The 27576-nt window shown below is 34.6% G+C and overlaps 1 protein-coding gene across 3 annotated transcripts in view; it reads right to left on the reverse strand.

Moving 5' to 3' along the window:
- Positions 1 to 27576, reverse strand: part of LOC149575274 (uncharacterized) — a 277364-nt gene that overhangs the window by 73341 nt on the left and 176447 nt on the right. For all 3 annotated transcript variants that reach the window (XM_089815065.1, XM_089815067.1, XM_089815066.1), the window contains 2 exons: positions 26872 to 27216; positions 18397 to 18455 (listed from right to left, as the gene is read on the reverse strand). In XM_089815065.1, the coding sequence (XP_089671191.1) occupies positions 18397 to 18455; positions 26872 to 27216 (404 nt within the window). The remainder of the gene's footprint in view (positions 1 to 18396; positions 18456 to 26871; positions 27217 to 27576) is intronic.

The raw sequence follows: 27576 nt of genomic DNA on the forward strand, positions 1-27576 counted from the left end.
ATGGATAAAGTCTTTTCCACACGCTTGCCAGATAATATCTCATGTTTTGTACTTATTTAAAAATGAGGTGTTCAATGTGTTATTCATTTTTCTCCTAGTTCACTCAAATCCAAGCTTGCTGTTCGCATATGCAATTCATCCTAAAAAAGCCATTTTGGGCAAATTTACTCACAATTCAGCCATTTTGAGTTTGACCCATTTGTTCGGTATCCATTCCCATTCATCTCATCCTTTTTTCCACTTATACCTTGTTCAAAATCCATCAAATCTTGCTATAGATCCTTCACATGCTGATGTTCTCATTCTATGGGATTTTCATGTAACAGTTTCGCACGAGAACCATTTTGCAATGTCAAGAGAATCTACTCCAACAAAGGACAAAGACAAAAAGAAAATGGACGCACAAGGAGATCAGTGTGATTTTGAAAATGTATTTGATAAATATTCTTTGTCTATTCCTTCTATCACTATTCGGTCTACAACATTGTTAGATCTAACTTCAGCACAGCTTGAACAATTTATGAGTTAAGTCAAACATAGCATTCCTCCTCATGTTGCCATTCAGACTAAGACGCCAGCTATAGTTACTACTATAATGCAAAATGATCCCAAATTGCCTATGGTAACTACTATTTCAGCTAGTGCATCATCTTTCAGTCTTACTCCATGCTTGAGTGTTGTTACAAAGAAAAGAAAGAAAGAAGAAATTCCTCTTGATGAAAATGACAAACAAATAAGCAAGCTAAGGGTTTCAAAGAACAAGAAGGCTGAAATGGTTTCCAGAGTGGTAGTTGATGATAACCATATCAAGCATGCTGAAGTAGCTGAACCGTTTGTGGAGAAATCTACAGAAGATATGCAACTTGTTGATTACAGAATTACAAAGGTAGAACTTGGTAAGCAAACAAGGCTAAGTTATCAATAGGATGCACATGAGGCAGTAAACTTTCTTTCTCAAAAGAATGATGAATTGTGGTTAAAGAAAGTAAAACTCATAGAAGAAAATGCTCGTTTGGTAAGGATCATCGAAGAGATGAAGAGGTCTTCTATTGCCAGTGAACCTATTTCACTTGAACGCACGGAGAGGGTGAAGTAGAAGGCACATTTTGTTGATGAATGAAGCAGCAATATTGAAAAAGAGGGAATCTGAGTGTTTCTCAAAGTGTGCCAAGAGTTGAAGAAAGAGGGTGAAATCTCTGCTAAACTCAATGACATGTTGAAATCACTTAATCATCAATTTGAGTTGATAGACAGTCATTTTGGTGCTTGGAATAGCATGATGGAAGTCGATTTAGACTTCTTGTGTGAGTATAATGTTATTACATCTGTTGAAATGTATCATGACTTCATGCATGTGATAGAAAACAAGAAACAAGTTCTCCAAAAGGTCATTGAAGAGGTAAAGGCAACGGTACTCGTAATGTCCACTCAAGAAGATAAGATTAAAGGATCTTTGAAAGAATTGTCATGTGAAGTTATTGATGAGGACAACAACGTAAGAAACAAACAAAATGTTTTCACCAAGATTGGAGAAGCCATTAGCCTTCAACTTGAGTCGGATGATTTCAACATCCATGTGCTTGACATGTTTGCAAATTGGAAGTTTTTGCTAAATTTGCATAATCAGGTGGAGGATTCAAGCAAGGACACATCTAGGGCAGCAAGCACACTCTAGAAAGTCATTATGATTTTACAACACACTAGAGAACCATTTGTTGCAGTTGTACGAGTCCCTACAAAAGGTTGGAGAATTGGTTGATTCCATGTGAAAGCTCCAAATCATATTTTACATGCTTTAAAGTAGATTAGTGATAGGAAGACTACATGTAAAAAGCATCTTTCTTGTAAGTGCAAGATAACATGTACCTGTGCTAGTAGCTCATGTAGTTTAGTTGTAATCGCATTAGGCATGTAAATTGCAATAAAGTCAAAGTAGTTCATATGATAAAGATCGGTGGTTAAGTTTGTTCCACTTTTTCCTCCACCTTTCTCTCTTCGTTTTTCTTATATAAATGATAGAGTTCATTGTAAATAATCATCTTTTTCTATAGAGGAGACGGATGAGCTTGTGACTAGAAGGCTTTGTATTTCTTGTTGCAAATTTCCGAAGTGAATAAAGAAGCAAGTTTTTCCCAAACTTTGTGTTGAGATACTTGGAATTGATCTTTGTTTCTTATGTTACATTGATTCATTCGTCTTTGTTACTTCTCTCTTTGAAAGCATTTGAAAATTTTGGTGTTGTTTTTGAAAGACTTTGAGCTTTCATTAAAGAGATTAAGTTAGTTAGTGGCTGCAAGTGCTAAGAATTTCAGAATTTGAGCTTAGTTTCTTAGTATATTATTTCATATTTGGATAGCTGAATGAAGACTTTGAACTTTGATAGTTGTTTACTCTTATTTCAAGAAGATTGTTCGTAGGAGACTTTGAGTTCTTGCCATCAATCACCCAAGTCAATATATAGCTGTTGTCTTAAGGTTTTTATTACGTCAACACTTAAATCACAGGTATTACCATAGCAATAAATTCATTTTGTCTTATTGCAAGTAGTACTTGGTAATATAAGATCATTCCTGAAGAAAGAGGAATTTGATTCAGTGAACCACCCTGTTGTTAATTCCAGTTAGGTCTTTGTTTTAGCCACCTAAGGTATGAAGGGAGCCTCCTCTATTGCTAAGAGGAGAGATTTATCTCATTAAACCATGGCCTAAAAATCCCATTTTGTAATTTGTGGTCATGGTGGCTTACAAAATATTTAGCAAACAGTTTTTGGCGACTCTGTTGGGGACCGAATGCATTCGGAAGCCTCTTGCTTTCGTTTGACATTTTACACCCTTGTTTTCGGTAAAGTATTGGTTATCACACTAGCTAGTTTTGATTGCGTGTATTCGAGAAAAAAGAATACTGAAGGCTGTTCAAGCTCTATTGGATCATTCTAGGCTCAACAAGCTCATTTTGATTTACTCGCCAAAATTCCTTCTCTTTCTCGAACTACAAGTTATCTACCTTCTAAAAAGAAATCTGTTGTACCCAATGAAGATTATCAGTTTTTCCTTAAACCTTTACTTTCCATTACTCATACTCATATTCCTAATATCATGGCTGCTCCTGCTGTGACTGGTCCATGGGGAACAACTTTTGGTCCTTTAAATCTAGTTCTGCCTCTACACACTTTGCCACAAGGTTCATGAAAGAATTTTCCCAAATTCTATGGGTATGGTAAACATCCTAATGAGCATATCAAAGCCTTTTATATAGCATGTGGCGTGCTTGGTGTGGAACATCAAGATGTTTTTGTAAGACTCTTTATTGAGACTTCACAAGGAATTGTAACGTACTGGTTCTAGAATTTAGCTGCTAGTGCAATTACTGATTGGGATTCTTTGAAACTAAGTTTGGAGAACGCTTCAAGCCTACTCAGGATGAGCATGCTTTGCTCACACAACTTACCCAAATGAAGAAGGAAGCACAAGAAGGCGTGCGGGAATTCATTGCCAAGTTTAACAAGTTAGCTAATCGAATTCCTACTTCTTGACAACACACTGCTGAAAATCTAAAATACTTCTTTATCAATACTCAACTTCCTGAGCTTAGCTTCTCGCTGAGGAGGGCTGCTCTGCCTAATCTTGCTACAGGACAAACACTAGCAACAAAAATTGAAGATGGTCTTATCATGGCTGGTAAGATACGAAGAGATCGCTATAAAGAAAATTTCAATAGTTCTAATGGTTTTTCCATTGCTGGAAGTACAGATTCTATGATGCAAAAGTTGGCAAATGATGCACTTGCTTTGAAAAAGCAAATGTCTCAAAATTCTTTCAAAGCTTCGTGTAAAGATATTCCACGGTGGTCATTTCCTAGTGCTGCACATAATTATGCAACTAAAAACCAAGCAAAGCTCCCCCCTCCTTCAGAGAGGCTTGCACTTGAAGCTCCACCAAGCAAGCTACGGGATACTTCGAGAATGAGCAATTTAATTCTCTATCAAAAAATTATCAAGAAGATATTGTTGTTCCATACAATGATGATGATGAACTAGTTGGCGACTCTAATATTGGATATGTTTTTATGAAGATCAGGATCCTAAAAATAGTTTTGGCCATGCATATGCTGTGATGACACGTTCCCAAACACAGCTAGCAAGACAACAACAAGAAGCTGCCAAAACAATGGATGCTCAAACACCCATTACTCTTGCTAAAAGGGGAACACATTTGCCAACTCTTCCAAAAGATGGAGCAAGTAATGAAGTAAGTACATCCGCTGCTCCTATTGCTTTTGGTATACAAAAACCTAGTGTTCCTAATCCAAAACCTCAAGCTGAAACTTTTAGTTCTTCATTGGCTAATTCTTTTCAAGCATTTAATGTCATTGATCATGCTAAAAGAACCAGAATTCAAATGTCTGAGGTTGAATATTTAGAAGCTTATCCAGATCAGCTGGAAAAGCTTAATAAGTTTGTTAAAGAGTTTCAACCTACTCAAAGTGTTGTTCTAGAACCTAAAGGTCTTCCTAGTAACCTAGTTACTATTCCCTCAAGTATCCCTGGAAAGATAGAAACTTTCTATATTTCCTTGTTAATCAATGGATTTAAGTTGAGTAACTGTGTTATAGATTATGGCGCTTCTGATAATGTCATGCCATTTAAAGTAGCAGAAGCACCTGGTCTTACTTTAACAAAGATTTTGGAAATTGTTATTCCATGGAGAATAAAAAAGTTCCTCTTCGAGGTCAAATTAAGGATGCTCAATTTGCATTCGCCTCCTTCCCTGAAAAGAAAATCAAAATGACTATTTTGGTTGCTGATATTTTTGCTTCTTATGGCATGTTGTTAGGCCATAATTTTTGTAAAGACATAGGAGGAGAAACAAAATCAAGAGATTCTCATACACATTTTCTTTTTGAATCAGCTGGAATGGGAAACTATTACCTCCATGCTAATGAAATTTCAAAATTTGTTGAAGATTATCATTCGAAAGATTCTATTACATCTTGTATTTCAAATAGTGATAGATTTGCAAATGCAAGTGAGGATGTCATGGAGGTTTCTGTACCAGCAATGCCTATTACTATGCTTGAGGAAGTTATGCATCCTACTATGGAAGAGGAAGATGTTACAAGCATTTTTCAGCCAAAAGATGAACCTACTGATACTAATGACATCTCGATTTTAGAATTCGATGGGAGTTGTGCATCCACTGGTGTTGGTGTTGGGGTGGTCCTAATTTCACCAGATGGAGAAATGTTCCCTTATTCTTATAAGCTGCAGTTTGATAACACCAATAATACTACAGAATATGAGGCATTGATACTTTATATTAAAGCTATGCAAATAAAAGGAATTCGTAATTTGCATGATCGAGTTGATGCTGAGCTCATGCTATGCCAAGTATGAAATCAGTATCAAACAAAGAATGAAAGGCTTAAGCATTACAGAAATTTAGTTTGGGATTTTGTTGATGGTTTTGATGCTTTCAATATTTCTATGGTTCCTAGAGAATTCAATGCTGAAGCTGATTCCCTTGCTGTTTCAGCAACACTCTTAATTCCTCATAAGAGTTTTGAACAAAACAGATATTCTATTCAATTGGTTTTTTGTCCCAGTGTTCCAAACAACTGTAAGCATTGGCAACAATGATCATCAAATTATCAATTTCTTGTAGACAAAAGAAAATTTTGATGCTCTATATTTTGAAGGAAGTAGTTTATCTCCTCGGGAGAGTGTTCCTGGCAAGGATCCTATCATAAGTGAAAAGTTCATTCAACTCAAAGGTAACAAGATTCCTCATGGTTTAGTTTCTTTGGAAAGATTGTTTGATAAGCATGACCAATATGTTAAAAACCAACAAGAAGCTGGATCAAGTTCACCAATGGAGTTTGAGAAATACAATCTTGGATCTTATGCTGATCCAAAGTTTGTGAACATTGGTAAGTGTTGCACATTTGAAGAAAGGGATCGTTTCATTGATCTACTAACAAAAAACAGGGATGTTTTGGCATATTCATATGATGATCTCAAGTCTTTTCGTCCAAAGGAGTTGCAGCATGATATTCCTCTAAAAGCACGTGCAGTTTTATTTAGACAGAAATAGAGACAATATAATCCCAAAATTTTTGGTACTATCTTATCAGAAATTAACAAGACGCTAGATGTGAAAATAATTTTTCCATATCAGCATTCTACTTGGGTGGCAAATATCGTTCCTGTAAGGGAAAAAAAATGGTGAGATTCGTATTTGTGTAGACTTTTGCAATTTAAATCAGGCATCGTTCAAGGATAATTACCCCTTACCAATCATGGATCATGTATTACAAACAGTTACTGGTTCACAAATGTTATCCATGCTTGATGGATTATCAGGTTACAATAAAATTGAAGTCAAAGATGAGGATCAAAACAAAATGGCTTTTACCACTCCATGGGGTACATTTGCTTATAATAGGATGTCATTTGGTTTGATTAACGCTTATGCTACTTTTCAATGTGCAATGGATTTTGCTTTCCATGACATCAAGGAGAAAACTATTGTTGTGTATTTGGATGATCTTACTGTGTTCTCTAAACAGAAGCAAGATCGTGTTCACCATCTACATCAAGTATTGGAAAATTGTTGAAGACATGGGATTTCTCTTAATTCTCAGAAGTCTATGTTCAGAGATATAGAAGGAAAGCTTCTAGGGCATATTGTGTCTAAAGAAAAAATTAAGATTTTTCTTGAAAGGGGGAAATCTATTCAAAATCTTTCTCTACCAACTAATAAAAAAGTTCATTCTTTCTTTGGGAAGGTAAATTTGCTGAGAAGGTTCATTCCAGATTTTGTAGAAAAGACTCATCATATTTCAAATATGATGGAAGGATCAGCAATGTTCCATTGGAGTCCTGAAGAAAAGGCAGCCTATAAAGAGATCAAAGAAGCAATTGCACATGTGCCAGTACTAGTTTCTCCTAGTTTTTCCAATGATTTTATCTTGTACTATTATGCATCAGAGCATACTATGTCAGCTCTTCTCATGCAAAAGAATGTTGAAGACATAGAATCTCCTATTGCATTCATGAGTTGTCTGCTCAAATCACATGAGTTGTTCGCTCAAATCGCATGAGCTGAAATATTCATTGTGTAATGTCCCCATTTTTGGTCAGTCCGTGCAGTTGATTGAGTTAGCTCATCATAGCGACCCTCGTGAGCTAACAGGGTGTTTTGGGGGTCTCTGCTAATTACTTACTATTTTTAGTAAGTCTATTATGGGCAATTTATATTTTTAGCAGCGCAGTGCATGGCTTGGCAATTGGTCATTACCTGTCGTTATTTGGACTAATAATTTCATGAGCTCTTATTTATTCATTGAGTTGCATTATTATAATAATGTTTATATTATTATAATAATGACTTAAAGAGATATTTCTAAAAAGCAAGTTTCTAATGTTGAGTTCTTTTGGGACACTTCCACATTTTTTGAAGTGGAATTTTATGGAAACTTTGCCAATGAAAAAGCTTATAAATGAGAGCTCTTTTCATCGGGAAAGGCACGATTGAAAATATATTTACTTCTTGTGCCTTTGTGGCTTCCCTAATTTCTTAGTTGTGAGCCCTTGCTGAAGTATAAGGGTCTTGTCTGAGAAGTTCTTGGCAATTGTGCTTAAGTATACAATTGGCCAACATTCTCCTACCGTATCTTCTGTATCTAAGCAGAAGAATAATCTTGTTAATCATACTGAAATTATTGTGCATCTGGGTAAGGGTTTGAGGTTCGAATTATGTCTTGATCCTACAGCTGAGAGATATATCTTGTTTGGAATTTGAACATAATGGATTCATAGCTGTTGAAACCCTGGGCTAATATTTTAAGGGTCGAATTGCATATTTGAAGGGCAAATCGCTCTCTAGGGCAATTTATATCTAGCGCTAGTATATTTCCAAATTGAGCATATATTGTGGAGCTATTGCTTGACATTTTGGGCAGCCAGCTTACCTAGTAATTAGTGCCACATCTCTGCCATTTTCGTTTGTGGCAATGATCTGTTCAAAAACCATCTGGAGTAACTGATTTTCAGCACCAAGGAATTCCTGTTTAGGGCACTCAATTTCTCTCAAGAATATGGACATGTTTTACAGTGTCGGGCTGCACATTTCTAGGAGGAAATCTGCCCTATCAGTCTGCCTGTAACAACACCCTCTGGTTGTGTGCCTTGAGCATATTGGAAGCCTGCGATTTTATTCTTTCAGGCCTGTATTGTGGTTTTTGGAAGCCACATGGACTGTGGTGATTCAATCTGGAGGATGGGATTCGCTAGATGAGGAAATATTTTCCCTAATTCATCTTTGTGCTTCAAATCAGGTTCTTCTATATCAGTTCACATTTGTCTGAATGTGCAAAAACTATTTGACATTAATTTGTATGTCTCAGAAAATTCGAAGTAGTAAAGTTAGAATTTCACGTTGTATTTCTGGCATTTTAGATTCTGATTTTGTATATCAAATATCTTTCACAACAGTCCAAAAATCGTATATTGTTCATTTGCATCTGCATTTTTCGATAGAGACAAATTTGAGATTTCAGTGGTATAGCAAGCTGAATTAGCTTGTCCTTCATCAAGATTATCTTGGAAAATTGCCAAATTATTAATTCAGTAAAAGAAATTGTGTTATTAAGTTATAATTGGCAAAGAGCTTTTACACATTGATGGAAAAGAATGCCTTTGTGGTGGTGAAAGCAGTAAAGTCATTCAAATATTATATATTGAATTCACATGTGGTGGCTCTTGTTCCTAATACAACCGCCAAATCCATTTTGACACAACAAGAGTTTGGAACTAAAAGAGGCAATTGGATTGCTAAATTCAAGAGTATGGCATTGAAATTAATCCTACAAAGTTGGTTCGAGGTAAAGGCGTATGTCAGCTCATGGCTGAAAATGAATTACAACAAGAAGAAGCACACGAAGAACTACCAAAGGTATAATGGTATTCTGATATAGCATACTATCTTACTATGGTGAATGTCCTACCCATTTTTTTTATAAGCAAAGGAGGAGTTTAAAACTTAGAGCCGCTCGTTTTATTCTTTGGGATAGTGGTTTGTATAAGCGTGCATTAGATGGCACTTTCCTTCGTTCTATTGATAAAGCACAACAACTAGATTATTGGAATCTTTTCATGATTCAGCTTGTGGAAGTCATTTTAGTGCCAGTAACTGCTCATAAGATCTTACAAACAAAGTATTACTGGCCAACTCTTTTTCAAAATGCTTATGAATGGGTATAGAAATGTTAAAGATGTCAACATTTTGCGGGCAAATAAAAGTTAACAGCACTTCCATTAAAGCCAGTGGCAATTGAAGAATCCTTCCAACAATGGGGTTTAGATTTCATTGGTGCAATTAATCCAACATCCAGTGCAATTTAAACACTCGATTTTTAGTGAACTTTCACATCTTTTCTTTGTTTTTCTTTGTGCTAAAAATAGCTTTTACTTTTGTTTTTGTCTCAGGTGAATAGCCCTAAGAATTCTGCTTGATTTGAGCTAACTTAGGTTGAAATTGGAATTCTCTAACTCAAGTTATAAGGCAAAAAGCGGGGTTTTTTAGGTCAACTACATATTTTTATTAAAACTCTCAAAAAAGTGGGCTTTTTATTGACAATTGCACAAGATAAAAATATATTTGATATTTAAAGTGGATTTTGTGGTCCATTTTAAAATTTCAGCTCATTTTGAGTTGATTTGCCCAGAGCTTTTTATGTTTTATGAAAATAGTCTTTTTCACGACTATTTTTCATATTACTTTATTAAAAACTATAGTTAAATATTAAATATAACATGAGACAACTTAAATGTATAAGTGCGATTTTTAGTTCATGTTGCATATATCCACCTCAAAAATACTCCATGAAAATCCATTTTCAATAAAATCTAAGTCCCAGCATCATTAAAAGCGTGCTTTTTAAATATGATTACGCATGTGATTGTGTTTAAAATTCATTTTTAATAGTTAAATGCATGTGTTATTAATCATCACTTAAAGTGGGTTTTTGAAACTCATTACAGGTAAATATTTAATTAAAATGAGTTTTTATTCATTTTGATTTCAAGTGGTGATTTTGGACCCGAATACATATGTTTTTAATTATAAATATATTTTCCTTCAAAGCTAAAGGTAAAAGTGGTGTTTTTTCAGTCAATTACATATGTTTTGGATATATGTAAATGATAAAAAGAAATGCGCTTTGACTTGAAAATTTCATCTCAAACCAAAAGTCGCGATTTTCTATCATTTTGCATATGTTTCTATATAAATGCCTTCTAGAAATGCATTTAAGACTGAAGTGGTGCTTTCTAAACCCCATGCGCTTGCCTTTAAAAAGTGTGTTTTGGTCTTCAAGCCAAAAGTGGTGATTTTTAAAGGATTTGCACATATATTAAACACATGTTAAAGAAACTCAAATGTGTGTTTTACTCTAGAAGGGCAGAAGTGGCCATTTTTTATGCCACTACATGCATAACTTCGATTAAAACTCAGTTTAAGGCAGGCCTTTAAGTGGTGGTGATTTTTAGTGAGTTTACATGTTTTTAACACATGTATTTCTCTTTCAAAAATGTGTTTAGCCCTATCCAAGGCAAGTGGCGATTTTTGGCCAAATCACATGAGTTTCATTGATGTTATGACCTTCAAAAAAAGCGTTTTGTCTAATAAACACCATATCTTCTCATAGGCAGCAATTTTGGGAGCTTTTGCATACATTGTTTCCATATGCGTTTGCACAAAAACAGCCCGTTTTGGTTCTAATTTTTATCAAAATACCTTATAATTTCAAGGAGTTTTTTCATCATATCTCTTCAAGAAGCTATCTCAGGTAAGGATTTTTAAATCCAAGCTTGTTTTTCACTATTTTACAAGCTCAATCTTTCCCTAAATGTAATTTTTATACACTTTTGCATTTGAAGGAGCTAGGTCAAAAGTTGTTCAACATTTTTGACATTGCATTTCTCTAACCTTATCAACATGTCCAAATTTGAACCATGTAATGAGGATTTCGAATTTAAGTCTTGGTTTGGGCAACTCTAAAATTCGAACATCTCTTGGATTTTTTCAGATTTGCTCAAGGTTTGTACAATAATTTTGTCTTTCTCATTTATAATGAAGTGAAAGTAATTTTTCTTGCTTATTTTCTCTAAGGCATTTGTGTACTTTTGTTTGAATGTACATGCAAGCCACTGACATTTCCATTTTCAGATTTGCATGATTTTCATTCTTGAAGTTGTTCCTTCTATCTTCCGTCTTCTTCTCCAAGTTGCATATGCAACATCACATATTACTTGCATATGCAGTCAGGTGTAAAATCCCATTCTAAAAAGATAAGTTTGGCTCTTCCCTTACATGCAAATACAAGTTAAAATCTCAGCATTATGCATTTCATGTATCTCCATATGCCTACCTTTTGATAAAGTCTTTTCCACATGCTTGCTAGATAATATCTCATGTTTTGCACTTATTTAAACATTAGGTGTTGAATGTGTTATTCATTTTTCTCCCAGCTCTCAAATCCAAGCTTGTTGGTCACATATGCAATTCATCCTCAAAAACCTGTTTTGCAAAAATTTACTCACAATTCAGCCATTTTGAGTTTGACCAAGTTTGTGAATGATAACTGGTTGATTACTAAGAGACCGAATCTTGTTAGATGGCCGGTCAAGGGAATTTGCAGATGTGATTTTAAAAAGGAAATCAATGACCTGATCACACTTCTCAGCCACTTGGCAAGGCTCAAGGATTCAAACACCTTAGAACCATGGATGTACAAGTACAACTCACTCATAATATAGTAAAAGAAAGAACGTCTTTTGGGCTCAATTGGTGAGTGATTCCATATGTGAACAATTGATGAATGTTCTATCAACTAGTGTGTTCAACATGAACTCCTACATGGTATGCATTGCTGCTGTTCTCGGTACCATTTATGGGTTATTAACTAAGCATTAAAGATCTATAGTTCATGTGTTGGAATATTATAAACAATTGCCTTCAAAACAAAGTCAAATACACTTCAAAAGAGTTTAGCATGGCTGCATTGGGCATTTTATGTGCTTGTTTGATAAGGAGCTCACTAACAAACAAGTATTTGATGAAGCATGGAACAAGGTTAATGAGTATGGTTGCATGTTTTTACAATTTCCCACCTTTACAAATTTGTGAGTTGGATGTTTCAAAGGAGAACCATACACATCACCAAGGTATCCTACAAATAGAATTATACCGATGGAGTTGGTGAGACAACTTATGGAAGTCCAAGCTTATTGGTCTAGTTTGCATCGGCCTGAAGTGAGAATTTCATCTCGAAACCCATTAAAGATTGGAGAATATTCAATTAACACTGTTCCTAAGGCCAAAAATATGGAGTTTGAACTTCAGAGGATCACGCTGAAAAAGTTTGCAGCCAGAAGTTGTTTTGATTGGAGGGGATTGCATGACAAGATAAGGAAGCAATTATTACACATAAATCATCAAGAAGATCTATGGATTGATGTGCATACTGAGGTGGAAATACGTATGGATTATACCAAGTTAACTACGAAACAAATTGTAGATTTCGATTTGGCACCAATTCCCCCTAGTTTTGAAGATGATGATCAAGTTTTGGATCTTGAGTATTTTCAGCATGATGTGGAGAAGTTACCCATTCTTCCTCCTACAGGGTCATGCAAAGCAAATACATCCATGTGGGATAGATTTCAGTCTATTCTAACTAATACTAACACATGGATGAAGAGAATGGGTCTTAAATGCATAAAGATAAAACCTGACAAAGATTTTCATTCTGCTAGTCTGACTGATTTGACATCAGAGATAAAGGGTATAGAAAAGATGATACATCTTTGTCTACATTTGAACCCCTTGTTCAAAGTTTGCCTAAGTTGTCTATCAAAGGCGGAAAATATAAAAGTACTTGAAGTGAAAGAGATTGGATCTCAATCTATTCAAGTTGACTCCAATGATATTGAAGTGAGGAAATGAAAAGAATCTTCCCCTCTTGCTTCATATCCTTTGGAAGTTCTTCCTACAACCTCTCTTCCAGATTCAACTCCAGTATTAGATGAATCTCATGGTTCTCCTGTAGGCATCGCTATGGGTGCATTCTTTGTTAAGCATTCATCCTTTGAGGATTTTGTGACTATTATCCCAGCTTTCACTGTATCATCAACCGCCCCTACATTAGATGCACAAGGATATAAGTATGATTTTGAAAATGTATTTGATACATATTCTTTGTCTATTCCTTCTTTCAATGTTCGATGTACAGCATTGTTAGATGTAACTTCGGCTCAATTTGAACAATTTATGACTGAAGTCACACATAGCATTCCTCCTCCTATGGCCATTCAGATTGAGATGCCAGCTATAGTTACTACAGTAATGCAAAGTGATCATGAATTGACTATTGTAACTACTGTTTCAGCTGTGCATCTTCTTTCAGTCTTCTTCCATGGTTGACTGCTATTATATAGAAAAGAAAGAAAGAAAAAAAATCTCTTGAAGAAGAAAACAGACAAATAAGCAAGCTAAGGGTTTCAAAAAAAAAAAGGCTAAAACAATTTCTCGAGTGCTAGTTGATGATAACCATATCAAGTATGTTTAAGTACCGGAAAGGCCTATGGAGAAATCTACCGAAGATATGCAACCTGCTGATTACAGAATCACAAAGGTAGAACTTGGTAAGCAAACAAGGCTAAGTTATCAATAGGATGCACGTGAGGCGATAACCTTTCTTTCTTGAAAGAATGATGAAACGTGGGAAAAGAAAGTAAAGCTCAAAGAAGAAAATGCTTGTTTGTTAAAGATCATTGAAGAGATGAAGAGGTCTTTTGTTGCCAATGGACCTGTTTCAATTGAATGCATGGAGAGGGAGAAGGAGAAGGCACATATTGTTGATGAATGGGGCAGCAATATTGAAAAAGAGGGAGTCCAAGTGTTTCTTTAAGTGTGCCGAGAGTTGAAGAAGGAGGGTGAAATCTCTGGTTAACTCAATGACATGCTGAAATCACTTAATCATTGATTTGAGTTGATAGACAGTGATTTTGGTGCTTTGAACAGCATGATAGAAGTTGATTTAGACTTCTTGTGTGAGTATAATGTTATTACATTTGTTGAAATGTATCATGACTTCATGCATGTGATGTAAAACAAGAAACAAGTTCTCCAAAAGCTCATTGAAGAGGTAAAGGCAACGGTACTCATAATGTCTACTCAAGAAGATAAGATTAAAGGAGCTTTGAAAGAATTGTCATGTGAAGTTATTGATGGGGATAACAAAGTAAGAAATCAACAAGAAGTTCTCACCGAGTTTGCAGATGCCATTAGCCTACAACTTAAGTCGGATGATTTCATGAAAGATCCCTGATGGATCTCTGTTGCTAATCTGTTGTAGCTTTATTATATTTTTTTCTTCTTAATTTTCTTTTTCCTGTTTAATAAAGTTTTCTTGCAGAACTAGACGGAAATGCAGAAGAGTTTGTTTGTTTTTGCGTTTTTGATGATTATTCAACATAGAAATGAGATGGAGCAAATGATATGAAAAGAGTCTGAAAATAAATAACAATATGCAGCAAAATCAGAATTGATACCAATCGTATCAGGCAGATCTCTGAATTATAAAGCCAAATAAAGGATCCAGTACATTTTCCCTAACAATGACGCCAAACTGGCTAATGGAAAAGGAGTGTGAACATGCAAACGTCTGTTGCTGATTATCCGACTCTCTATATTTCAAAGTGCTGCAAATGGCGGCTACTGCCGCAAGGCTCACTTTCCCATGTACCAATAATCGTGCCTAGCTAAACAATACTGCAGACCCAAGCTGAAATGGCGTCCTCCTTCTCTGATAACAGCTGATACCACTGAAAATTCCAAAACCAAATATTGCTGAGGATTACGTCCCAGCCAGTAAATACCCTAGGGTTTGCGTCCCAGAATAAAATCGCCCAAGCAGAGAAAATTTGTAAACAAGTTTAAAATGCATAATATGAATGAGGAATGGCGCCTCCATCTCCTTATAACCCCTTCCAAAGAAAATCGAACCCTAAAGTGACTCCAAAAGGCGTTGGGTTACAAAAGTGATTTAAGTCTTATTTTAAAGTGGCAATGTTACTAAAAATGACCCTTTTCTCCATAGACATAAATCCGTTCACTGAATTGCCCTAAGACCAAAGAGAAAGATTTAGAAAGTTCAAGACCTTTCCAACGAGCTATCACACCAAGGGGTACGCATCCAAATAAGGTCAAAATTCCCCTTATTACTCCAAAATGGCTATTAACTTAGCCTTATTTAATTATTAAACGCTAACTTAGGAAATATTAAAAATATAACCCAAATAGCTACAAAATGCCCAACTGACATCACAAACCATAAAATCATCCTGTCACCTGTCTGTGACTGAAGTCGGAAATCAAGGATCCACTGGCAGTCTCATCCCTAAAATCTAGGGATGCTCCTAAATTTTAGGAAACAAGCTCTATCCCTCTGAAACTAAACCCAAAGAGCAAACTCATGGAAACCCAACCCTGTGCATGATCATACTCCTAAAAAGTAGGAATGAACCCCATAAATATAGGAACTGTCTCCTAAAAACAAGGAACGCCTCCCAACTGATCAATAACCGCCAGAACACCAAGTCCCCAACACTGAATAACCATACTGGGTGTCTATCCAACCCTGTCAGCCTACAAGACCCCATAATAAGCTGACTCACATGTCTCTGCTAGACTGAGCTAGAGTGGGGACATGACATTTCAACATCCGTGTGCTTGACATGTTTGCAAATTGGAAGTTTTCACTGAAGAATTTTCATAATCAAGTGGAGGATTCAAGCAAGGAAACATCTAGGGCAGCAAGCACACTATGGAAAGTCATCATGATTTTACAACACACTGGAGAACCAGATGTTGCAGTTGTACGAGAGTCCCTATGAAAGTTTGGAGAATTGGTTGATTCCATGCGAAAGCTCCAAATCATATTTTACATGCTTTAAAGTAGATCAGTGATAGGAAGACTACATGTAAAGAGCATCTTTGTTGTATGTACAAGATAACATGTACCTGTGCAAGTAGCTCAATTAGTTTAGTTGTAATCACATTAGCCGTGCAATTTTGAATAAAGTTAAAGTAGTCAATAGGATAAGGATGGATGGTTAAGGTTGTTCCAATTTTTCCTCTACCTTTCTCTCTTTGTTTTTCTTATATAAAGGAGAGAGTTCATTGTAAATAATCATCTTTATCTATAGAGGAGAAGGTTGAGCTTGTGACTAGAAGGCTTTGTCTTTCTTGTTGCAAATTTCTGAAGTGAATAAAGAAGCAAGTTTTTCCCAAACTTTGTGCTGAGATACTTGGAATTGATCTTTGTTTCTTATGTTACATTGATTCATTCGTCTTTGTTACTTTCTCTTTGAAAGCATTTGAGAATTTTGGTATTGTATATGAAAGACTTTGAGCTTTCATTAACTAGATTGATTTAGTTAAATAGTGGCTGCAAGTGCTAAGAATTTAAGACTTTGAGCTTAACTTCTTAGTATATTATTTCATATTTGGATAGCTGAACGAAGACTTTGAGCTTTGTTAGTTGTTTGCTCTTTTATTTCGAGAAGATTGTTCATAGGAGACTTTGAGTTCTTGTTATCAATCACCCAAGTCAAGATATAACTGTTGTCTTAAGGTTGTTCTTATGTCAACACTGAAGTCACCAGTATTACTGTAGCAATAAACTCCTTTTGTTTAACTGCAAGTAGTACTTTGTAATACAAGATCATTACTGAAGAAAGAAGAATTGATTCAGTGAACCACCCTATTGTTAATTCCAGTTAGGTCTTTGTTGTAGCCACCTACAGTAAGAAGGAAGCCTCCCCTATTGGTGAGAGGAGAGATTTATCTCACTATATCGTTGCTTTAAAATGCCATTTTGTAAGTTGTCATCACAGTGGCTTACAAAATATTTAGCCAACACAAACTAAGATGTCCCATGACCTAAAGCCCTAAAGGAACTCTTAAGTGGGACCTTTTTAGTCTAATTCTTGATTTGTCGTAAAACATATTAATAAAACATATAATCACGTGTTTGATCAGTATTGCTATTTTAGGAATTGTAATCATAGATTTGCAGTCAAAGAAGGCAGAAAGAATATCCTTTACCTGGATTTTATAATAGTCTTTGTGATGAAAATTAATCTAAAAGAATACAATTTCTCTTAAAGTACACAAAGTTTAATTCCCAAACATAAAGGAATTTAGAATATTCATCACAAGTGTTGTTTCTTATTTATTAAATTAATTTGTATTTGAACTCACAAAAACCAAAACTGTCACCAATCATGGCAAGTCCAAAAACTTATGATGAAAGCAGTTCAACTAATCCAAAGCCTAATCATATTTTCCTTCGTTTCTCAAACTGAACCTTCCAAGAGTAGGTATAGAATGCTCTATAGTCTATACCACATAAGATTTGGCTGTAGATTGTAGCCAACCAAGATCTAGGAGCTTCCATCAAAGCAAAAGAGAGATTGGATATGACAGAACAATTCTATTCTATCGAAGGATGGAAATGTACAATGATGAAAGAATTTGAGATCACTAAGGGAGCCCCTTGGTTATATAGGCTCAGGTGAACATAGCATTATATAAGATTAAAACGTGTCTTAATCTTATGGCTTGAAACATAAAACAATTACCATCTTATGTGTACCCTAGATAAACTTAAGTCACAAATGTGAATGACCCTAAGTGATCAAATAACAAGTAAAAATTTAGAACAGCCGTTTCACAACAACTACTCTTGATCTAAAAGGAGCTTGTTGAGACAATTCATAATCTGTTGTAATACAATACGAGAATCTACCAAATTTTACAGGATTTGAAATCATAGATCTAAAATCAAGACATCACATGAAAATTTATCTTTTTGACAACCTGCATTTGATAGCCTTTCTGCTAATGGAACATAATCTAAGATTGTGACATTTTCCATAGAAGTACAAATGTTTATATTCATAAGCATAGGAACTCAAATATATTAGTCTTTGCTCGTAATGTGTTTTTATTTGAAATTTATTAGATCATACTTTATTCTAGATTGGAATACCAAGAAGTCCCATCATTTAGTCCCATCATTTATACTCAAACCCAAAACACATGTTAAAATACTCCAAGTGAAAGCTTAAAATACTTGTCAAGCTCAAAACAGTAAATATGATATTCCTAAAACAACCAACATTAGAAAATGTTTTGTTTGCACAAGAAGATAGTAGCATAACATTCAGGACGCTACTTCTATCCATTTATTTAATTAACAATGAATGACCAACACAATTTTATAATCTTATCTGAAATAATACCTATCAGAAAAGTTGTAATTATAACTTACTTTTTTAAGTGCTATCCCAGGATTGCGTATAGAAGCCATTAGTGCTACTCTTTGAGAGTCTGTATAACCAATGTTTTGTTGTTACTGAAGATTTTCAATTGAATAAATGAAGCTCATAGATTCTATAATTATAAATCAAAACCGTATAGCGCACCCAAAATAAATTCAATATCAGATAAAGAAAATTAAAAGAAAAAAAAAATGAGATTTAAAAAGAAACATAAACACCAAACTCAGAAATGGAAAGATGAATCAGACTTTGTAAAGCTTGTGTCAATTCTATTAACATGTTCTCTATCAAGTACAGAACACAGCATAATAAAGATTTAGTCTAGCTATAATTTATATGCTTCATATTAACTATCATCTTCAATTAAGATTAGATTAAAAGTCATTAAAAGTCAAAGAGTTAAAGAAGTGTTAATATGTCACCCAAAGTTGCACTGGTACTGGGCTACAGTTATGTGTACTCGTATTTTTTTATTTAATTCTAATATTTTATAGAAAATCTGAATATACAAGTCATGACATTGAGCATTCAAAACAAGCAATTTGAAAACACGAGGCATGTGTGCATGCGTGCGTGCTGAAAATTTGAACTTTAGATGCATAACAAAGAAGACAAACTTTAAATATGAACAAGAAGATCATAAATCATATGTCGACATATTGCAAATGATAAACTTCTAGGTCTAACTTGAACAATGATAATCATAAAAAGTATAGTAGTTTACTGTTAATCAGTATTGTTTCAAAGTTTCAAACTGATTACATATTGTGCTGCTGTACAGATAATGCATCTTCAACATATTATTCAACAAAACAAAGTTGATTTGATTCAAGAAAGTGCAGCAAACAACCAGCACGAGGTGACTCAAAAATTTATCCAGGATACCATTGCTGATGGAGCTCCTATTATACCAATATCTGCACAACTAAAGTACAACATTGATGTTGTATGTGAATACATAACAGAGAACCTAAACGGCCTTATAGATGTCCAGTCTGAAATACAATCACATCTCATATATGATTGTTACCAAAAGAAGGTTATGAGAGATTATATTTATAAAATTCTTATTCGCAGAACCTTGCAATAGGAAATGCAGTGACAAAGAAAGCCACGTCAAGATTCACTTCCTCTTTCAAGTCAAACACGGTCAATCCAATTGCTAGAAGAGTTTGTCATATGGACATAGAGATGAAATCACACAGCAATTATTAATCATCCAGGTGTCTATTTGACCGAAACAATGACATTCCTTTGTTATTGCAAATTCAAACATGTATTGAGTTCATCAATGCAATAGATGATTGATTTGCAAGAGAGTTCAAGTCATTACAAATGTCATGAGTTATACAGACAGATGCCCCATATATAGCTCTATCTTTCTTTGACACCATCAGATACATGGCAATTTCATGATGTGAATCAGGTTGGGCACAAAACCAGACACTTCTATATGACGTAAGTCTCATGATAATCCACTATTGGATTACTCAGCGCAAATCAAATATTCAAAAACCAATAGTGCCAATTGTACAGAGGCAATACCTAGCACTAGTGTCAGGAAGAGTATCTCAAGTGAATCTACAACCTCACTATGACATCGTCCCTACTGGATAAATATAGCATCAACAGTACTAAACTCTGATCAATGATAGAGTCAATGAAAACTCAAGCATGCACCCAGCGACAAAATGAACCCACACAGAGTTCCAATGCTATGAAAGTCAATGAAAGACACAGGAGTTTAACATAATGTGTCAATTACCTTATGCATTCACAACAATGAAGTTTTTTGTGCAAAACAATTTTGGGAAGAAATTACTATCACACCTGATATAAATAAGATGATGTTATAAAGGTCTTATATCACAAACCGCACTTCCACAGATAATTACCAAATATTTGAATCAAAGATGAGAATATATTTGAAGAACGGGCAAGTTGCCAGAAATGTAGTTTAAGAAAATGGCACATGAAATTGGTATTAGAATTTGACTTGGCATCAAAGTCTTTGAATGTTTTGGAGTATAGAAGGAAGTTGTGCCCAATCTTCATTAGTGCCAGATGATAGAATTTTTGCCTTTTATTTTTCATGCTCAAGGATTAATCCCTGTCACAATTAAAAGACAGGAACATTAGTAGAATATTTTAATAATACTCTATGATTTTTTGCAGGTTTCGGAAAACATATGCTGGTTTGCCTGAAAGCCATCCTTAAGCCAGGAATTGTCAGGAATGGAAGCCCAAGTAGCAATGACAAGAAATACGCAACAGATGCCAACAAGAGTTTCATTGAATGAGTCAAAGAACGGACAATCTGTGATAAGAATACTACGCATGGCTCTCATTTTAATGGACATCATATATGGAGCAAAGGAGCTCAAGGTTGTCCAGGCATTAAGTAGGGAACTCAAACTTTATATTTTCACATTCAAGAACGTAATACATTGAAGTTACAAACTGCCAATTATGTTAAATTTACATTGCAAAGATAATTGATCAGCTATTTGTTAAGAGGAGATGCGATGGTTGAGAACATGCCTCCCCATCTTTTATAAATATGATAGAAAAAATCAAGCAAAGACACAATATTATTTACAATATATACAATTTCCTGAAAATTTTACACACTCAAGCTATTATTGAATATTTGATTATATTCTCCTATTGGCGAAGATTGAATGGTTGAACAAAGCTCATGGATTTCGATTACTGATTATAATTTTATGCATATTTGGGATAAATTTGCATTGGATGGATCATTCGTAAGGAGTGTCTTTGTTGCATTTTTTTTTCCAACATAATTTGTAAGCATAATTATTTATTTTAAATTCTAGAGTTGAAATATTATTAAGTTGTGTCCTTCATAATTATTTATAAATTCTATAAGTGATTTATATGATAGATAAGTGGATAGGGTCAATTATAGCATTTTAAATTCGATTATCACAAATACTGTGAAATATTTAATTGTTTATGTATCTGTGTTTGGTTTTTCTCCTAACCATAGGAATTAAAGTGCATGCTAGACTAGTTTAGAATTGCATCTATATATTTGATCGGTCACGTCTTGATTACTAAATTGTTTATTGTTAAAGTGCATAGAACTTTATAAAGTTGTACATAATAACTTATAATATTGACTCTGTTAGCCCTTTAATTTTTGGCACTGGTCTTTATATTATTCATGATTCATAATCCATATGCTGGCAATTATTTCACATCTGGAGATGTCCCCATAAGTGTCTTTAAGATGGGGATTCGTTTTTTATAGCGAAAATCAGTACCGTGGATCACAATCTCCAAGTAACTGTGTAATATTATTATTAAAAAAGAAATCCACAATAATTACTATGTTTGTAGTAGAACCAGAGGAATATGTACCCTATGCTTGAGATGATGAAGTCTCGTGTGTTTGATTAAACATCAGTTACAATGAGAATAATCAACCCTGAAACGGGTGCAGATGCAGTTTATGGTTAGCACTTGTGATGCCCCACCATAGAGAAGATATCTTAGATCATGAAAATTGTCTTATTTATAAGACCTAAAATTTCATATAGGAACCCAAAGATTAATAGACAGATAAGACATCGAGCATGCAGTAATTTACTAACGAAAATAATGCACAGTGATAATTACCTAACGGAGAGCAATGAAAAAAATGCAGCAAAATATTATAAGATTCTAATAGGAGTGATGATTGGTATAAAGGCAGTAAACAACATTCAATCTATATTAAACAACAATTAATCATTAATATACACCAGCAATTAGAATGTTCAAAGGTGTCAAACAAATGACGATGGTAGCAATTGAAGTATCATTAGGAGATGCAATTAAGTGAATAAACAAGGGCAATGATTGGTCCTGAAAGGTTGTCATTAAGAGTTCGGTTCTGAAGGGGCATGACCATTTCTTAAAGGCCAACAACTTCTGAAGTATCATCTCTCTTCATAGAGACATTAAGATATAAAAGCTAGATGCTAAGTTATTAGTTCGGGTTTGGGGACAGATTCAGATACAAGAACCTGGTATATGGGTTCAAAAAAAATCTTTCATAATCGTACACATGGATGTGTGTGTGTGTGTGTGTGTATGCATTACATATACAAAAAAAATAAGAGAAATATATAGATTTGTAAAACTAAATAATTTCATAGTATGATGCTTGATCATTGATCAATGCCAAATGTCAAAGATAAACATTGAAAACTTAAATACTTGATCATTTATCTATGCTCATGATTCTAAAGAAAATTATCACATTGAATTACAGAATTATAAAATGAAAATTCAAAATATATTTCATTAAAGTTTGAAACCTGTTTCAATGTTCATCAATCAGGAAAGTGTTCATCAATCATCAAATGGATTATCAAAAAAACCAGCAGCAATGTAGCCTTGATGAGATACAAGTAATAAATCAACATCATCATTAGAACCCAAACCGTTCCACTAGCACTAGAGGGTATTGTGTCATCATCATCATCTATGTCAAGTAAAGTGGTACCAAAAAGATCCTCAATGGTCAAATCCAATTCATAAGACTCAGGTGCTACATTCACTTCTTGTATTTTGGATCCTTACATGCCACAAGGCGCAAAGGTGTGAACAAACACAAGTCTTCTTCTTTTTTTGCAGCCAACCAGTTACGCTTCACTTAGTGGATAGAGGAGTATGTACTCCAATTCCGCTCAGAGACTTAAGAGCTCGCAACTTAGACAGAAGATCAACAAAATAAAAAATAGAAGATAAATTCAAGAATGTTAAGCATTACATCCTACAATGCAAGTGGCCCCACAAAAAAGGTCAGAGGTATGTATAATCTTAATTGTAAGAGGTTGGAGGTAGGTATAATCTTTCCCATGAAGGTACCAACATCTAATAGCATTCATTTTGTTTTGGTCATAGATAGCAATAGGGTTTGCATCTTTTCCTAAGATAAACAATCAAAATTTTCTCCTAACATTTGCCCACACCTCTAGATCGCTGTAAATTCTACTAAATGTCCCCATGTACCCGTTAGCAACCTCAACATCTCTATATGGTGGCACTCTACCTAGAATAGGAAGTGCTTTTGCACTATTGTACCTAGGAGATAGAGCATACAATAGGAGAGCAAAGGTGTAGTCATCTTGTTCCAACGATGAAGAATAATTGCTTCCACCTTGTTGTATAAGGTGTCCTTAAGATCATTCCCTCTTCGTTGTAATATCGTTCTCTCTTCATTGTATGACCTGAGATATGAAATCGGTAAGTTATAATACATTCCGCTATCCTTGTTTATTGAGAAATATCTAAAATGACATAACTTACATCAAGACAACTTACATGAATATCATTTGTTGGTGGGCTCGTGTTGATTATGTATTGGAATTCACTAAATCAATCATATCTATGCTTCAGTTTGCCAACAGTGATGAACAATGCTTGGGGGATGTCTATGATAGCATGGATACAATGTTGGAGAAAATTTCATTGCCTTCACCTTTTGTGCCCTCATTGTACTTGGTTGTTTGTAAATTTCCAATTCATTGCTAATAACAAGTTGTGACAATGTCTTTTTCACCCTCACAAGTTGTCTAAGAAGCAAGCAAAGTTTCAACCACTTAAGAATGTTAATCGTAAGTTACTGATACATTTAAACTATGTAAACACGACAAAGACTATTTTATTCAATTATGTAATATGTGAAATGAAATGATAAATAAATCTAAATAAATTAGATTTTATAATTTACCTTCAATAAATCGAATTTCAAGAAAGTTTCTAAAAATTGCTTGTGACATATGGTGGTTTGTCACTGACATTTTCATCTCCTCACCCTCATATATTTTTTTTACCCATTCTATTTGGGTGTCAATTGCTTGCATCACCAAGTTGAGCGAGAGGACGGTGCACAGTGTCCAAAAGATGTGACCATATCTACTCTCTACCAAAGTACCTAAAACCTTGCAAACTTATGCATTGTTTGTACTTACTTGGAGAACATTATCATGCCCCACCAACTCAATCAATGAAAATTCTAGCAATGAACTCTACATCTTTTACTCCCCTTCACAGTTAACCGCACTCAAAATAAATATTGACCCCTTGGGGGCACAACAATTACATTGATTAATGGACACTTTTTGCAATCTTTCCATCCATCAAAAACAATAGACACGCCTGCTTGAACCCAAGAATCTCTAATTAGTGGTGCACAACTTTCCAAATCCAAGAGCAATGTAACCAGAAGGTACATTATTTATTGCTATCACCATCTCCCTCCAATAAGGTGACCTCTCTAAGTTGAATGGAAGATCATTTGCATAGAGGCAACATGCAATTTTTTCATCAGCAATATCTAATGCCTCATTTTGAAATGCCTTATCTAATGGATCTCTCTTACAGGTAGTGTTTTGTGGTTTGTCTACATCTTCATCCTCCCTAGAAGGCATAAGCAAGAAGGGATGTCAAGAGGTTGGTTGAGAGGGTGGTGTTATTCTTTTTTGTTTCCAGAACTATAACCACCTTGGTTTCCTTTGCAACCAATTTGTCAGTGTCTTCTTGTTCTTTTTATGAATGTTGTTATTTGCCTAGCTAACAACCCCTTTTATCTATTCCTAGGCCTTTACACACATTAATCTCTATATCACCAAGGCCAAAAAAATGAAGTTTGACTCGAGAGTACGAACTTCTATATTGTGTGTTCTTAAAATTACATTTCCAAATAAACCCCACCTATAGGAAGTTAAGAAATTTTTGTAGTGTGTCTCTCTAAAGGAGACCCTTTATCGATTTTAAATTTTTGAGATCCCTCCCAACCGACTGAGCTTTGACTGCTCACTATTGCAATCTATTAAAAATATGAAGAAAAAAAAGTAAACTTCAAAACTTCTTCAATGAGTGTAAGGATCCGAGCAAACCAACAGGTTTGGGCACAGAGCCTTCGCAAGCCCAGACCTAGTTCGAGGGTCTAGGGTGCAAATCCGGTAACTAAGGTTAGAAGACTGTGATGGAGAAAGAAGTAAATAAACAATACACACAAATCAGTACTCATAAAAACGAGATTAGTTTATAAGTCAGCAGCAATCAAGCACATAAATCAGACCATAGCAATCTTATTTATTTGTTGACAAAATTTAGGGCAATAGCAAAAGCGGAGATTAAAAGAATTATTTCATTGTTGTTATTCTTGTCAACAAAAAAGGTCGTATTCGTGTAATCTTCATCAACTTAATTTAGGTCTTCGTGACTTAGATGTTTTTGTGTTTTCAAGGAGTTCATACATCTCACCACAGTTGCCTAGTTCATAAAAGTCAATTCATTGAGGAAGTCAAAACTTCACAAATCCAGAATCTTCAAAAAGGTCTCAAGAAAACTTTGTAAAACTCACACTGAATCAGAATTGGTAGTAATGCTTCTCACCATATCCCTACAACTTTAATACTGTGAGACTATACAATGATTATTAGGACAATATTGAGCAGAAATATAAATAAATAAATTAGCACAAAAATTTATTTAACAACTGATTCGTGACATCTAACCGTATGATATTTATTGTATGGATTGCTGCTCAGTAAGGTGGCTGCATAACTAACATTAACCAACATTATTTCATCACGACATAACAAAAAACACAAACAGAAATTCTACAGAAGTTAAATAAATAATGTGATATTCATTTTCTGGAATTGTGAAATTGAACTATTCATTGAGTACACTTGTAAGAAGGAAAAAAGTATAATATATTCTCAAATCTCTAACATTTTCTATAGGAAAGGTTTGTTGGTAAGTTGTAGCTTCCCAAGATTTTTGCTGGAAATCAAGCTATGATAAAATTCTTACCACTGCCCAAATCATAGTTCCCGGACTCCCCAGCCAATTTGAAGTACTAGAGATAAAAATGTTCAAATACATGTATTTTAAGTTTTGACCAATTTCTACAAATGAAGCGTTTATTATACACAACTATATTACAGAACGTAAATGTTCCAAGTTATTTTCCAAAACATTATTTTCAATAAATTTATCAAAGCTAAGCCCACTGTGCGCCTACTGAAGCAAAAGAGATCATGTCAACAAAAACATGATTCTCTGTGTTACCTTAGTTGTGAATAGTAAGTACCACAATGTGAATTTAGAACCAAATATAAATGTGTATATCACAATAATACATGCTTATGAATGCAAGCCTTGAATCAAATTTTACATGTACAATTAAAAATTGATCCCCAACGGCCACAAAAACATCCACACACACAAGATAAGACCGACATAAAATAAAAATATATTTTTTGTTCAAATACACCCCCAAACTACAGAACCATACAAACTGATCGTAAGCCAAAGCCAACTAATCATATAAGTTAAAAAACATTCTATCATACCTATTCATTACAATGAGAAAATTTTCACACATAAATTTCTAAGGTAATTCCTTATGATGTGTGGATGTCAAGAAAGAGAAAACACACCAATTTGAGGAAGAAATGAGCTACTAGACATGTGAGCTGCTTCTGTTGATGGAACCTTTGGCTCCAATATATATTTCTCTTTTCCAATAGAAATTGGAGAACTAGTTGATGATTTCAAGGAAGTAGGTGGTGGAACTGGGTGGAGAGGTGGAGGTGGAGGTGGAGGTGGAGGCGGTGGTGGGGGTGGAGGTGAAAGTGGAGGTGGAGGTGGAGGTGCAGGTGCAGGTGAATGTAAAATTGGAGGTAGAGCTGAAGGTAGAGGGGAAAGTGGAGGTGGAGGTGGAGGTGGAGGTGCAATTTCCTTGAAGTTTGTGTTCTGCTCTGATACATGTACCAAATTGTTACCTAAAAAAAAGAAAGATATATGAGATGATTTTGTCTCGGCACTTAACCATCAATAGAAAAATAAACAGCTTAATTTAATCTTGGAGCTAATCATATTTTAAACTATATTAATTTGAACTTGAACTATAATGATTTGATCTACAGCCAAAAAAATCAAAACATAAAGACATGGAACACCAATCACATATAATACATCTGCATAGAAAAAATTAAAATATTTTAAACGAATTACACTTGGCTATTTAATCCCTAATACATGTAAGGTGTTATTCCAGTACCAACAAATTATTTATACATAATTCAAATTATAAACAACATGAATAATGATATCAAACTTTGAATAAAAATAATTATGAAAAC

The sequence above is a fragment of the Cupressus sempervirens genome, chromosome 2, assembly GCF_028749045.1.
Source record: "Cupressus sempervirens isolate cs-2001-9-10 chromosome 2, ASM2874904v1, whole genome shotgun sequence".
Classification (NCBI taxonomy): Eukaryota; Viridiplantae; Streptophyta; class Pinopsida; order Cupressales; family Cupressaceae; genus Cupressus; species Cupressus sempervirens.